The 15,336-nt window shown below is 49.4% G+C and overlaps 1 protein-coding gene across 1 annotated transcript in view; it reads left to right on the top strand.

The window, feature by feature from the left end:
• The window catches only part of IGDCC3 (immunoglobulin superfamily DCC subclass member 3), a 106,141-nt gene that overhangs the window by 56,082 nt on the left and 34,723 nt on the right, over positions 1–15,336 (top strand). The window contains exons 3-5 of the mRNA XM_059824138.1: positions 6,486–6,630; positions 9,350–9,480; positions 15,008–15,145. Coding sequence (XP_059680121.1) covers positions 6,486–6,630; positions 9,350–9,480; positions 15,008–15,145 — 414 coding nt within the window. The remainder of the gene's footprint in view (positions 1–6,485; positions 6,631–9,349; positions 9,481–15,007; positions 15,146–15,336) is intronic.

Raw genomic sequence — 15,336 nt, 5'->3', positions numbered from 1 at the left:
TATTTTTCCAATAAGCAAGCTATAATCAATACCATAAATCTACTAAACATTCTTTAGGACTGGGAGACTGACTTGGAGGTGCGTGCGATTTTGCAGGAGAGGCTGGGATGTGCTGGTGACGGGAAGCACGTTCAAGGGAGGAGCGGAGCTGCAGCACACAGGTGCCACGATAAAGTCCCTGCAGGGATCTTCGCAGGAATGACCCATCCTTCTCCTCCCAGCCCTGCTCCTTTGCTCGTGCAGGGCGGGTAGAACAACCAGGGATCCCTGAGCATGTTCCCTCTGACCCTGTTCCTCACGCGGTCTGCGTGCAGTGGAGATGTGCTCGTTACCTTCAGAGGTTATTTATCATCCCTGTGCAGAAGCAGCCCCCGTAGGGCTCTGTGCTTTTATCCTCTTGCTTCTCAAAGCACCAAAACAAACAGTAAATCACAGATTGGTAGAGTCCATTGGCACTGCTCGTTGTGGTGAGGCGGGGAGGTGACCTGAGCTGGATTTGGCTCGCAGTCATTTCACATGTTATGCAAAAAATTGAGATGCCGTAGTCCCAGACCAGGCAGCAATTTGGCTCCTGGTGGGCTCGAGTCATGAAGCAGTAGATTTTTTTTTTTTTTCCCCGCCTCTTGTAAAATATCTGTTGCGTGTTCCCTCCCGTGGGCAGCTGGTGTGTCCCACTGCGAGGCATTAGCTCGGTTGTCTCCCTTTCATCCCCATCCCCAGGGCTTAGGGCCGGGGGGGGGCAAAAAACAGGCCGGGTGGAGACTTTGTCCCTCAACCAGAGAAGTCTGTCTGATGGGGTGTCTTCTCAATCTTGTTTATATTATCTCACTCAGCTTTGACTGAGTGTGAGAACAACGGAGACACGAGGATGCGAAATGCAGAGAGGGCGGGGAGCCTGGACCGTCCTCCGTCCCTGCTCTGAGCAGTCCTATCAGCGCCGGGGGGGAGAAAACGACAGCCGAAGCAAAAGAGGAATAAGCACTTGTTTGCAAATATTGCAAATAAAAAGCGTGCAGGACTGACCCTCTTTCCCTCTCCCTCTGCCCAGAGCAGAGTGAGATGGTGCTTCCTCCCTCTCTCATCTCACCACGTATTTTGGTTCCTCTTAAATAAGATACATTCCTCCAAAATGTCTTCCTTGCTTCAAACTCTCCTCAGTCTTGCAGCCCATTTTCTTTTGAGATCTGAGGCCCAGCGCGGACAATAGAGATTTGGGATTTTCACCACTATGATTAGTAGGCGGGGGCAGAGGGGGTTTTCATCTGTGCTGGGAGAGGCACGGCTGGTCTTTAATATTTCCCTCCCTTTCCAAAGCCGAGAGAAAGGCGATTTTTCTTCCCTTTAGATGTGAGCGAAGGCCCCCGCTCCCGCTACTCCTGGAGAATTAAATAGATAAATGGGCGGCGCTGTTGTTCACGCTTCGCTATGCACAAAGCAACTTGCATTCAAAATTGGGCTCATGGCAGTTCAGCAACAACTGCGCACAATAGCATCGTTAGACACGCAGGGCCGGCTCGCAGGCGCGGAGGCTGCTCTGCAGCTGGAGTAGCCACTGGGCTGGTGTGACGTGGGCTTTTTTGTATTTATAAAAATGCATCTTTAAAAAAAAGGTAAAAAAAGAAGATGCAGTGTCTTTTTCTTAAAGACTTGGGAAAGCGTCCCTGTTTGAAAGCAGGAGGAAGAGAGGAGAGGATGGGATTTGTGGTTGCTGTACGCCCCCCATCTTTTGTGCCGGCTCTTTCTTGCAGGGAAATCCTCCGTTTCCATAGTGTGGAGGGGAGCAAATAGGAGACCTGTCTCTGCTAAGCCTTCACCTGATGTCCTCCGTGAAAATATTCCCCGGCAGGTCGCCTACTTAATGGTGAAGGTCTCCTAAACCAAGAGGGAATGGAAAAGGATGTAATCCCTCTGCTTGCTTTGGGGCAGGGAGAGCGTTTGGGAAGGAGTTGCGGTGCCAGGGAGGATGGGGGCTTAATAAATCTCACAGATACCAAGGGTTGGTTCTGCTGGAGCTGTTGGCCTGATTTGAGAGTGGTTTAGGTCTGGGTTTAATTGGCTTGGTGGTCGTCCTATTTTAAAAATGACCCTGACTTCTGCTGACCCGAGGGGAAATTCAATTTTATTAGTAAGTTGGGAAATTCAGTATGAAAACCAGCAGCTGTCACTAGCATTGGGATGGAGCCACTCTTGGAAGGGGTTGACTCTGCCCATGGCTTGTTCTCTCACACTGGGAAAACCATTTGCCTTCCAGGCTTCACCTTCATCAGTTGTAATGGAGCTAACGAAGCCTGCCCTCCTTGGCAGGGGCATCTGGGAGCCCAGCTACTGGAGGCATGTCCCTATTAAACTCTTGTTCCTTGCACTGTGTTAGCTTTGAGGCATTTTAACCACATGCCTGCATTGGAAGAGGTTTGAATCCAACAGGTTGGTGGCAGAAATGGGGAGAAAGGGTCTTTGCTTGTGGACTGTCATTTGTGGGCTGCCTGGCATCAGTGGTGGAGAAGATGCTCAGCCCCTCCCCAACCTGGGGTATCTGTTTCCCCTTAAGTAATCTAAAAGCATAAAGCAATGTGATTGCAGAACTAGCTGGGCTTCCCAAATACTCTCCTAACACCAGGCTTGGCACTAAACCTTTCAAGTCTTCTTCCTCCCCTTGTGCCTGCAGTTGATAGTAATGTTTGCGTTTTAATGATTCTAACAGGCCTGGGATTTGCTTTGACGTACTAAGTTAATGTTTTCTTTTTCTATATCAAATCTAGGTCAATCTCTGGCTTAGCACTAATGCTGTACTGAGCAAAAAAGGATTGGCCACTAATGGTTTCAATTTAGTTTTTCATGGAGTAAAGAAAATTTCACTCGATAGCTATTTTCATTTTTATTCTGTTGGCCTTTCCGCAGGGCCTGTTAGGATGGAGAGAGTGTTTGCACTTCGATTAGGGAAGACCCGGCAAATTCGTTTGCCAGAAAAAATCCTCTGTGAATATGGATGAGGATAAGAGTTGCTGTTCACCTGCACTGTGTCCGTAGGACATGCCTTTGGGAACTGCATCTTGGTAGGGGTTAGGTGGTCGGAGATCCCAAGCTTGGGCTTCTCTTTAGGGAATAGCCTCACCTGTGATTCTGCCTCATCCTAGTTGAGGTCCTCCATGATACAACATGGGGGAAGAAGAGGTGAAGAGTAATTCCTCTGCCTCATCCGTTAGTGTGGCTGTAGACAACTCAGCGTGAAACTAGCCTTGGCCAACGTCTTTGGGAGAAGGTGCACCCATGCCTGCAGCGTGGGAGGGCTGCTAGGTCCCTTCCCCATCTGCTGTGAGCCCGTTTTGTTTTGTCTTTCCCTGCCCTGTGCCGGTCTGTGTGTACCATGGCCAAAATCCAGGTGTGATGATAGCAGAAGCACTGAGACACCGTGGCTTGGAACATCAATATGGAACAATGAGTGTGCGCATGATTTAGGCTGATTTTATGGCTTGGTGACTACCCTACGTTCACCGTGAGCGTCGACAGTATTGTGCTACACGTGGAGATGGCGGAGGGAAGTTTAATGGGAACTGGGTGACACTCACCCCATCTGATGACAGTAAAGAGGGGCCTGGGGCAGCACCAGTTCCTCCGTTGGCACGTGGATGCTGCACTGCTGGACGACAGAGACCGCGGGCAGATGGATTAGAGGGTGCCTCCCCTCTTAGGAGCTCACGGGTGAATATTGTGATTGCATGTATTTATTTTTTAAATGATTATGGCCATTAGCATAGAAATGAGATGCAGCTCCTTGGCTGCTGGCCAACCCCACCCGGGCTGGTGTGCAGCTCTTCTCCGTGGCGGCTGAAACAATAGCGCCCAGCTCCTAACAGGGGTCCTGGTGTTTGCTGCTGAAAGACAAGTGACAAATAGGAGCAAGCACTCCTCTCTATGAGTTTGTTACAGTCGGTTGGGACGTATATAAAAATCTCACGTGGGTCAGGAGAGATTTAGCCCCTCCGAGCGATGCCCCATAAAGCAGTTGTGCTCCTATCCTCCTCCCCTCCTTATACCCAGTGATTTATTTTCAGGCTGAAAACAGCATCTCAGGTAATCACTCGCGTTGAAGTTTTGTTGCTGTTTTTACAGGAGATGCTACAAAAGCTTTTGTCTTTGCAACTGTAAATAAACTCGTAAACCTGTTTTAAAAATAGCATTTTGTAGCTCGGTGCATGAATTTTTAATGCATCTTCTGCAAACCAGCTGGTCTTGGCAAGGGTCACAGTGTTTCCTAAGCATTTAACATAAAACTGTGCTTCAAAGCCACATTATAGGGTCATTGAAGAGTAATATTTTACTTAACATCCTCATAACTGAATTATTTATAACTTCCCATGTTTTATTCATGATAAATATTAATACTAGTGTCTTTAAGAGTAGAGGTTATTGCTGCAGTTTTACCTATAAGAGGTGATATTATTGAAATAAAGGAACGGCAATGAATTCTGTAGCCAGCAGAGTGAAGTCTGTGCCGGGTCTGTTCTCATTCACACCTCCCTCTTCTTATCAACCCTGTCAGCCACCGAAAAACCTCAGCGCTGAGCATCTGTACGTTTGAAAGGAATTTTCCTGCGGGCATCTGAATCTCTGCTTTTTTTTTTTTTTTTTTTTTCTTTATTAACAAGCTTTGTGTCGTTCTCATTAATTCTTGGATTCATTTCTTGGTGAGAGTTCACAAGCTTTAGTTGCAAGATGCTCGCCCTGGCCTGGACCTCCAAATGGCAGCCTTCAAATATTCTGCAGGCTCCTTCAAGCTCTCCTGCCACAGGCGCCTCTGGATCCCTGATTTTTTAAAGCATCCCTTGCCACCTTGGAAGGGGGAATCACCTGGTGTGGGATACCCCACAGCAGCCTTTGGGCTTCTTCCCACACGGCTGAGTGCTCTGGGCCACGAGCAGTCTCATTTCAAGGCTAAATGTGTATGAATTGGGTAAATTGCCGTTCCACCGCTGGGCTCCATCCCTTACCAGAGAGGATGTTTGCATTCGCTTTCATCTTGGGAAAGGAAAATATATTTCTGCATGATCTTTTGCCTTGTGCTGGTGCGTTCCCATCTGGCTGGAGCATTGCACAGCCACCTCCTGGTCCTGCTCCTGTCGCTGCACCCCGCTGTGGGGCTGGCTGCCCATCCCACCCTCACGCTGCAAAACCTTCCCAACCCTACGGCCGTGCGGGGCCGGGGCTTTGCTCCGTGTTACTCGATCAGCTTAACAAATCTGCAGTCAGCGGGTTGAGAGCGGTGGTTGCGGGAGCAGCGCGGGTTAATGCAACACATATTTAATGTATGATTGCTAATGGCCATCTCCCATCTGCCTGAGCCCAACTGGAGTTTGCAGATGAATGATTAAGCTGCCCTGACACATACGCAGCTTGTTCCTTAGCAGAGGTACATTCATTACACTTGACGCATGTAAAAGGGGACGAGGCTTTCTGGCTGGCGAGAGGGGTATTATAGGGCTGGGGTGGCAGAGCAGGCGCCTCTCTTGGAGTTTATCTTGTATGATAATGTGAGTGATCTTCCTGCGGATGCAGCACTATAAATGAATCATGAGCTAAATAACCACTGGGATGTTTATTAGCTTTGAATATGTTTATTGCAGAGTCAACAGGCAGCACCTTCCAATTAATTAATAGTAATAATTACTGTATTATTTATGTAGCTCTAACAGCATGCCAGTCTTTCCGCACAATGGTTCCAGCTGTGGCTGTGCTGACACAGGCTGGTCTGTATTCATCCTGCGTGGGCACGCTGAGGTTTGTCATTTGCTCTCGGGTGGTCCCAAGCCCGAAAGCCTCGGTTTGCTGAGCTGCTGAGCTCTTGGCAGCTGCTCTTTCTATCGGATGAAGCCTGTTGCTCCACAGCGTGGGGATGTGACCGTTCCTTCTGCAGTGCTGGAAGGCAGAGTATGCAATGAGCTGGAGCATGTGCCGAACAGAGATGGGAATCAAGGGCTGTAAGTTTTACTAGGGTATCTGGGAGCTCTTTTGGTCAAGGTATTTAAACAAGATGAGTTTAGTAGTCAAGCCATGCACATCAGAAGGATATTTACAGCAGGTAAGACATTGGCAGCAACAGAAAGGACAGACATCTCTTTTCTCATGTGAGCTTGGATCCAAAGCCTGCTGAAGCTGTTGAGAATGACCTCCGATAAATGCCAGTGCAGTGTCTGTGCATCTCGCTGCCCCAATAGACCTTGCTGTGGAGCATGTGGGTCATGGAGCACCATCTCCTGTCCTGGTTGAGTCAATCAGTTCAATGTGCAGAGGCAGACGTATAGCAAGAACTTGCCACTAGTCTTGTTTCTCCGAGCAGGAGGTTAAGCTGCAAACCAGTCTTCTGTCCTTGCATTACAATCCCATTTGCTGTCTCTGGGAAATCGGTGTGTTTCTAGGTCATGTGAAAGTTGTTGGCAGTGGATCTCTTTTCACATGTGCATATTTTTGTCTCTCTTTGTGTCTTCCAGCGATGTCCGACTTCCATATCCACCCTCAGAATGCAGTGGTGGAGGAAGGTGGTGTAGCCAGATTCCAGTGCCAGATCCATGGCTTGCCTGAGCCGGTCATCCTCTGGCAAAAGAACCGCATGCCGGTTAACACAGACAACGAAAGGTAGGACATGTCCAATTCACGTGCTGCTGTCCTTTCTCCAGATGGAAAAAGGTGGCCAGGCTTGCCCTGGCTCTCACAGTTGTGCTAAGCCACAACTGATTGGGGCTGAGGGTCTTGGCCAGCGTTTCTGCCATGGAAGACTCTTTCTGTTAATGTTGTGGGTTGTCTGGGCTCCTTCTGGCCAAACACCCTGTGGAAATACTGCATCTCCCAGGAGAACTAGATAAACCCCGTTAGCTGATTTTGGAGAGGGCAAGGGCCTCTCCTGATCAGCCCGCGTCCAGGTTTACTTTCCAGTGTGAAGAGCCCACCCAGCCATCCTAGCAGAGTTGGGGTAGCTTTGGCATCCATCATCCCCCTGTGGCTCCATTTTGTGCAACTCTTTCCGAGCCAGATCCATGATTTAGGGTCTTCCATGTGGGTTCTGAAGCCCTGCAAGCTCTGAATTACACCCTGACTTTCCTTCCTAGGTGAACTCTCTTGTGTGTGGCGGCTGGGAAGCTCTGCAGAGAGCATCCTGCAGCGCCCTGAGCTGCTGTTTCCCATGCAATCCCCCTAAAGAGAAACCCCAGCTGCCCCTTTTCCCCCAGCCTAGACCTGGGACGGCACGTCCTCGCTTCCTGCGTTTGACAGGCTGCTCCCTTTGCGTCGGAAACATCCCTCATCACGGTTTGATCCTCCGAGCCGCAGTGGGGCCCGGCGGAGGACAGGTGGCAGGAAACGCGTGCTCCGTGCCGGCAGCCTCCGGCGGTCCCAGCTGCGGCTTGGGAGCCGCACAACCGATGGTGGGAGACAATCGGTTGCAGCACACCTCGATCGCGAATTGACGTCCGTGCGTTGGGAATAGGCGAAACCAGGAAGCTGTAAATATTTTCCTGAAAGCCCCTATTCTTAAAAATGTCAGTTCTGCAGCAGAATGTGGTTGGGTTCTTTGGAGGCAGGAGAAAACACAAGGGCTGGAACAATGCCTGACCTTTTCAGCGTTACGGTGAACTTACAGTAGAAGCACCCAAGAGGCCCAACTCTGCCATGGAAAACTGCAACTGTCAGGTTTTGTTTTTCCTTGCGTTTTTCATCTGAGCTTTTTTTAGCCCAGCACAGGGTTGATTCGTTAAACTTGATCTCCTCTGAAGGCTCCTTACTCACACAACTGCTAAACTGGGGATGTGGTAGAGCAGGGCGACTGGTCCGAGGTGGTATCAGGGAAGTTAGGGGTGCAGAACTGGGCCTGACACCTTGTGTGCATCCCGATGAGATGCTGCAGGACAGGTGAAGTTCCCTTGAAGTCCTTCATGCATTATTGCTCCTTTCCACTCAAGCCCAGGGTCACAGATGAGGAGATGGTCAGAGATGTGGCAGGGATTTGAGTGTGACCAGGACTTCTTTTCTCCAAGACTGCCAAGGCTGAGGACCCGCAAGACTGAGGAGCTCCAAGACTGAGGAGCCAAGACTTTTCTTCAACTCAGAGATCGCCAAGCTGCTTCTCCTCCAGCGCAGGGAGGTTGCCCAGGCCCTGGAGGATGTGGGCTAGGAGGTTTCCCTATGTTCAATGTCCTGATTTTGAACAGATTTGGCTTTTTGTAGCAGTGAAGTTACCGGGAAAGGTTTTTATTGTCAGCTCAGTAGATTAATCTCTGACACCAACGGGCCTGGGTGAGGAGGGTTGCTTCTCTAACTGAATTGGATTTCTGCATTAATCACGCTTCGTGCATTTCTGCGTATGAAGTGTATATAAATTTGTATGCCGAGTCTTGCACTTGGAGGCTTTGAAGGCAGAATAATAGCTTTGGAATTGAATCTTCTAATGCTGTGGGCAGATTGTTAACAAAAAAGAAGGCTTCTTGTGGTATAATTCATCCAAAACAATGGGCATTTTAAAGTCCCAGAGAGATTGCAATCAACTTCGGGACGTGTAAAACTGATTGCTGTCATGCTGCCACCGACACGGAGCCGCGCGTTTGGAACCCAGCACAGGGAGCAGGTTATAGGCACTTAACCATATGCTGATATGGAAAAAGATATTCTTCATCTTCTAGACGGAAATGGATTATTAACTCATCACAGTGTAATGACTTACTGCCAGCCAATTTAAACACACAGTTGCCAAGCAACCTGTAATGTATGTATACATATATGTGTGGATGCATGCATGATTTAAATGTACCTATGTTTTAAATATAGAAAATATTTATTTATATTTATGCATGCTTACTCGCTATCTCTTTTAAACATGCCATTCCATGCAGCTGAGGTTTTAAGATTATGTGGATACAAGTCCTGGAGCTGGGAGTGTGGAGCACACACTTCCCCTGATGCTTGTCCACGGCCACCGTGCTTCAGCTGATGAGAGATAACTCCCACCTCAGCTGTGCTCACTTGCAAATGCGCTGCCAGAGCTTTTCCACCGATTAAGTAAGAAGCACCTACTTTGTAGCCTTCCAGTGAAAGTCATCCTTTCTCAAGGATGCATCAGGAGATAAAGAAAGGGAACGTACCCTCTGTAAAAGAAGACCGGAGGCTCAAATATCCAAAAAAATAAGGACCTGATGCAGTGATAAGCGTGGGCTCAGCTCGCTGGGGGCTGCATCGCTGGGGTGGCATTGGCACCTCCGCACCGGGCTGCGGGGAGCCAGCCTGCCTCGCCTGGAGGGCTGCGCAGCCTGCTTTCACATCGTGTCCTGCTTTGCAAGTTTTTCTTTCTGCTTTTCTCTTCCCACAGGTACACACTGCTTCCCAAGGGGGTCCTCCAGATTACGGGACTGAGGGCAGAAGACAGTGGGATTTTTCACTGCGTTGCTACCAATATTGCTAACGTGAAGTTCAGCCGGGAGGCCAGACTCACCGTGTCAGGTTAGTACCAGTAGACACTCTCCTGACTGTCTTTCCGCCTTCTTCTTCCTGCTGCTGGTCTGGACCAGGACAGTTTAAGAGACCTTTATGCTAACAGCGCTGAGAAGCGTCCCTCCGTACAGCCATAGCACCTTCCTTGTTCTGGATTGTTATTAGTCCCTGCCAGATCAGCCCATTTGATAGCAGATAAATCTGTCTCTCTGCCTTTAAATTAGTGCCAGTTTCTGGGTAGAGGAAGGATGGTGAGAAAATGAGTTACAGCAGCTTTACATTAAATAAATTCTTTTGGAAATGTGGAAGATTCATCATTTCCTTATGAGACCTGCCCACTCGGGAAGCAATTGCAGCACACAGGGTGATCAATTATTTATCTAATGGGGGAATTATGTTCTGTAGGCTGTTAGCATTGCACTGCAACCAAAGCGGGCTAACCTTTCTTTGGAAGACGAGAAGGAGAAGCCCTGAGCACCCCAGGCTGAATTTTGACTTGGTTCTCCATCCACACTTGAAGTCAGTTGCTGAAACAGGTTTTCACCTCTGAAAGCTCCAGCTGAAGAAATGATGGTGCCTTATGGTCTCCTCGCCAAAAAAAGGGCCAAAATCACGTACTTGCTGTTTGTTTTCACGCTGCTGGAGGTAGGATGTGATGAAGCTATAAGGGCAAACCAAAAAAACCCACATCCACGCTTTGCATGTGCACAAGTTTGGCCTGTTTGTGAAAGCACACGAAATGGCATGTGGAAGTGATGGCCTTGGGCACAGAGAAGGAAGGATTAGGGTTCAAACACACTCCCACGTTTCCACAGCTGTGCTGCCCTCCGCTGACCTGCCCGCTGCCCGTCCTATTAGCTGTCCGTGTGGGACCCAAGCTGATCTCTTGGAGCCCCTTCAAGCAATAACTCATCAGCCAATTTCTAAACCTGATGTTGGTTTGTTACCTTCTAGTTAGGCTTTCTTCGTTTGTCAGTCTTTTAAATTTCAAACACGTTTAGCTTCAGAAGTCTCCCTTGACGTTTCGGTAGCTGCTCCTAGTATGAAGGAAGTGGGACGTATTAAGTCAAATCATACAACCCAGCCCCATGAAGCAGCCAGGAGTGAACAACACCTTTGTGCCCTCTTCTTAGAAATGCCTTTGATATGCTCAACCTCTTTGTATGAAAACAGGACAGCTTGCTTCTCCTTTACTTAAGATCATTTGTGGGTTACCTTCAGAGAAAATAAGAGTGCCACAGAAGTAGTCGCCTGTGATTTGTGGCTATGTCCTGCTGGCAGGGCGGCCTCTGAGATACAGGACTCTGTGCAGGTCAGGACCCTCCTGGGATGCTCGGTACCCACTCCGGTCCCCTGCGACAGCAGTGGCGATGCATCCGTGGCTCTTGGGTAGGGGACCAGCCTAGATTCCCTGCGGAAATGGAGATGACAGTTTTAGAGATAAGAGGCAAGGGAAATCTGCAGAGGGCTGGTTGGGCATGTGTTTCTCTGTGAGCTTTTTTTATTTGCAGCAAAGGGTCTTCCCCGCTGTGAGCTGTGATCCTCCTGTCCATCAGATACACATAATTGCTGGTACCCGGTGGCTGGAGGCTTGCCAGCGTACGCTCGTATCTCACAGCATGCCTTCAGCCTCCGAAACAGCTGCCTGGGCAGTGGTTCTGGAGTAGGAGACTTAACGCCTCTACCGAATGTCAGATTAGCCTCTGCTGACTGTAAAAAAGCAGAACATGTGAAATGGGGTGAAGCTGGGGAAAGAGTGATGCTGTGTATATCAAGTCTGATGGGGAAAGAAAGCAGGTTAACTGGTTCTGAAAGACCTGGGAGCTTTTGATGCCTGTTACTTATCTGTTTTCTTGATCTATGCGAACGGTAGCCACGTGGAGGGAAAAGAGAACAGTAAATTATCGATGTGGTGAAGTTCTTTGTGTCAATTTACTGGTCTGAGTTATTATTTCTCACAGGGCAGAAAGTGCTAGTTGTTCTCATCTGACCATCCCTCATTTCAGATGGATATTTTCCAGGTTTCCTGTCTGTGAAACGTTTGTGGTTTTTCTCTTCCTTACAGCAGTCGGATGATGAATACAGGCACCGAGCGTAAGTGTCTGTTGAAGGGCTTGAACCGTGCTTCAGTGACTGTGTGGCAGCAGAGCTGCTGTACCGGGATGTTTGCATGCTCTCAGCCCATGGAAAACCTGTTGCACTGGCTTAAACCTCAGTGAAAAAGGTTTATAATCTGTGGTGTTTGCTAAGAGCACACAAATATCTGTTAGAGCAGGACAGCGGGTATGTGCTAGCATGGTAACCCTAGGCTTTGGCACACCGGCAGAGGCTATGGTGGGTCGCAGAGGTAGCACAGGGATGTTGCTTCACTGCTGTGGGTGTTGTATCAGTGGATACTGAACTAACATGAGTGCTGTTTTGCACGTGTCGTTAGGCATGATGGGGTAAGCAGTAATCTTGCAAATCTTTCCATTGCCTCCCTCTTGTGTAGAGGTGTGAAGGGAATGGTGCTCTCGGGTCTTCATCGTGGCAGGAGGGTTCCCTCTCCTCTTAACGGCGCAGCAACTTCAGCCATTGCTTCACCCACAGAGAAGCACTGGGTCCACCTCACCGGGGTTTCCAATCCGAGCCCTGGCTGGGGAGGGAGGAGGGAGAGGATGGAGATGGGTTCTGGGAGCCACTGCCTTGCAGGGCACTGCCACAGCCCGGCTGGAGAGGAGGAGGAGGGTGGCTGCTTGCGGGGAACGAAGGAACCCGCTCGCAGCACTTTCCTTCCTCTCACCACCGGCAGCGGTGACAGGGCTGCTGGCAGCGAGCGGCACGGATATGTCTTCCAGCCCTACTGATTGATTATTTTCAAGTGCCTGCTTAGCGGAGATGCTCCCAAGGGACTGCCTGCCTCTCTGCACTGACACCTTTTCGGCGCGAGCTGCAGCTCTCTCTGCTGCTGTCCTTTTGATCAAGATCTAACAGCCCGTGCTGGCGACACTCCCGTCCCTGCTAGAGTGCCTGTCACTCCTGGTGGCACCGGGGACCTCCCCATCCTCGCTGCGATGGCTGCTGGCAGAGTCCCTGGGGACTGCATGCATCATTAGAGCCTTTTTCCCTTCCAAAATAATTCCCCTCCGCGTTGCCCTGAACCCTGTTGTGCTCCAGCAGCACTCGCCTGCCATGAGACCCTCGTTTTGTCACTCCTTCCTTCCTGACCCTGCATCAAAAAGCTTTTCTGGTTGGAGAAGGAAACCTCCTCCTCGATGGTTGGGCACGGTCAGCCCCTTCGCATGCTGCTGGCGTCTGACCGCCGCGTCCCTGCTGGGTCACCATCCCTTCTGGCCGTGGAGCTGGCACTGCTGTGGGCGCTGGGCTCGGCAGCAAAGCTATGGGACCATTACATGGCCTTTGCAGGAGAAGGTGAGCAGAGGTGGAAATGCCACTTCTAGAGCTGGGCAGGGTTTGGCCAAACTCAGGGAGCTGAGCCCACACCCGAAACCCTGAATGCCTATTTAGGACTCAGAGTATAAATCAAAGAGTGTGATTTTTTTAATATATTTTCTTGTCAAAATAGAGTGTTTTATAAATTCTGCTTTGGTCTCAGCTCCCATTTGCTGATATTCTTGGGTGACCTTGGACAATTCATTTCATTTCTCTGTGTTTTGAAATACTGAAATCGCTATATAATACGATGATAATATTGTATTATTCTAAGCGTGAACATTTAGTATTGTGATTCAGAACAATAAATCTACATGGGTTTTAAAGGCACTCGAGGTACTGAGGGGGAAGGTATTGTTTTTCAGATCTCTTGGGGTTAACCAGCCGGTCATATGAATTTATTGTGCATTCTGGTTCTCATCAAAAAATCTGCATTTTATGGCTCGCAGTGAAACGCATTTAGTGAGAAAGTCAGCTCTTAAGTCACACTGACACGGTGATTTTTCTTGGATTTTGCCCATTTAGACACAACCTCTGAGTCGCTTTATCGCTCCCCGTTTAGCCCCTGTAGGAACGATTAACAAACGAGCCGCCCTGATCTGTGCTTGCCCTTGGACCGCTGCGAAATCCCCCTGCTAACGCCCTGACTTCAGCCCCTGCGCCGCTGTGAAAGGGTAACGCTAAAAAGTGCAGGAAGAAAAGACATTTTTTCTTGGAGAAGAGCCCTTGCAGATGGGTTTTGGTGGATCGCTTCTCTTTAACAGGTTTTTTGGACATCGGAAAGTCCATGTACAGGAGTCAGCATGGGATGGTCCCTCCAGCAAAGCCTGGCCCGTGGCAGAGCTCAGCTCCCCAGCCCTCCCTGTGCCCCTCTCCTGCTCGGGGGGAGACAACCAGCCCAAGTATTTCTCTCCGCAGGTGTACAGAGCATTTTTGCCAGCAGCAGCTGTCAGATTGCTGAAATTCCTTAAACACTGCTTGACCTCAGCATTTCTGGAGGATAACCCAGCTCTCGTCAGAAACGGGGAAAAGACTAATGCAGAGGTTATCAGGGTTCCTGTTTATTGATGGAGAACTGAGAATATCTCCTTCTTTTCCTCCTCTCCTGCTCCCAACAAATGGGAGTGAAGGCTTGAAGGGAGCTTTGGCCCAGGGATAAGGCACTTTCTGGGGACCCAGGAGATGTGCGTTCAGCTTTGTCCCACAGTCTCCTCCTGTCTGGTGAAATGTGGTTTCTTTTGCTTATCCTGTGCCTGTCTGGTTTCCAGCATCCTTGTGCCAGGGCTTTATTTTATTATGGGTCTGTGCATCATCTCGTATGATGGGTTTCATGCTTGGTTGCTGCCACTTGGTGCTACTGTAGTGCAAATAAACGATTAGTGATTGCATCGTGAGCAATGATTGTATCATGATTGAATCAGAGCAACGTGATGCATCCTCTCCCTGCGCCCAGTTACACCAGAGTGGGCCAGGACAGGGGTGCTGTAAAAGGCAGGGAAATGACCACCCTGTGGGCTGCAGTCATCAGAGGACTTTCCCTGAGTTTCCTCTCAAAAAGATCCTCAGCAGGAGTCAGGGACTGGCACCCCCATCACTCTCCGTGTCCCCGGACAGGGCATTTGGAGCAAATGACACCAGCAGCAGGAGAGGATGCTCGCAGAGAGGCGGGTTTAGGAATTGTGGACCGCATGGATTACTTTATGGCTTGAGATGCTGGAGGATAAAGCAACTCCGTCATTTATTTGCATTCCTGTCTGCATGAGCTGTCCTGCAGCTTGTGTCCTCCCTATATACCATGGTTTTCCTGCACATTTGCTCACTGCAGTTCACGGCTCGGTTCCTTCTTTGTGCTGCCCATATCTAGGTGTTAACAGGGTTGGTGGGCTGAGGGGTTTCCCCAGGAATGTCAGTGCACACTTAAAACGCGTTCAGACAATGTGACTGTCATGCAAACATTGTGCTCCTTCTGTTTCATGTGCATCTCAAATTTATTGAGGATTATACCAGCCACATCATTTGCACTTAGAGGATGCATGAAGCCCTCGGTGTTTCCATTAAACTAGAGAGAATCAGATGCTTTTTAACGATGATGCTGTCCTTCCAGGCTCCCACTCCACCGTTTACAAGGACCCCATGATTCTCGTCGGTCCGGAGAACCTCACGCTGACTGTGCACCAGACCGCTGTGCTGGAGTGCATCGCAACAGGCAATCCCCGGCCCATCGTCTCCTGGAGCCGCCTAGGTAAGCCCTGGGGGTGACCGGGATTTCCTCCTCCTCCTCTCCATTGCCATCGCATGGGAAATAGGTAGGTGCCACTGACTTTTTTATGCAACAAGTGATTCACCCTTTCCCTTCCCCCTGAAGTTAATTGTAGGCTTGAAGTGCTTTTTATCCTCATGTCTACACTTTGTTTTTTCTCTCTGCCAAGATCC

This window comes from Gavia stellata, chromosome 13 (assembly GCF_030936135.1).
Source record: "Gavia stellata isolate bGavSte3 chromosome 13, bGavSte3.hap2, whole genome shotgun sequence".
NCBI classification, from domain to species: domain Eukaryota; kingdom Metazoa; phylum Chordata; class Aves; order Gaviiformes; family Gaviidae; genus Gavia; species Gavia stellata.
The sequence above is the reverse complement of the archived record's forward strand: the minus strand, read 5'-3'. Positions and strand labels throughout refer to the sequence as shown.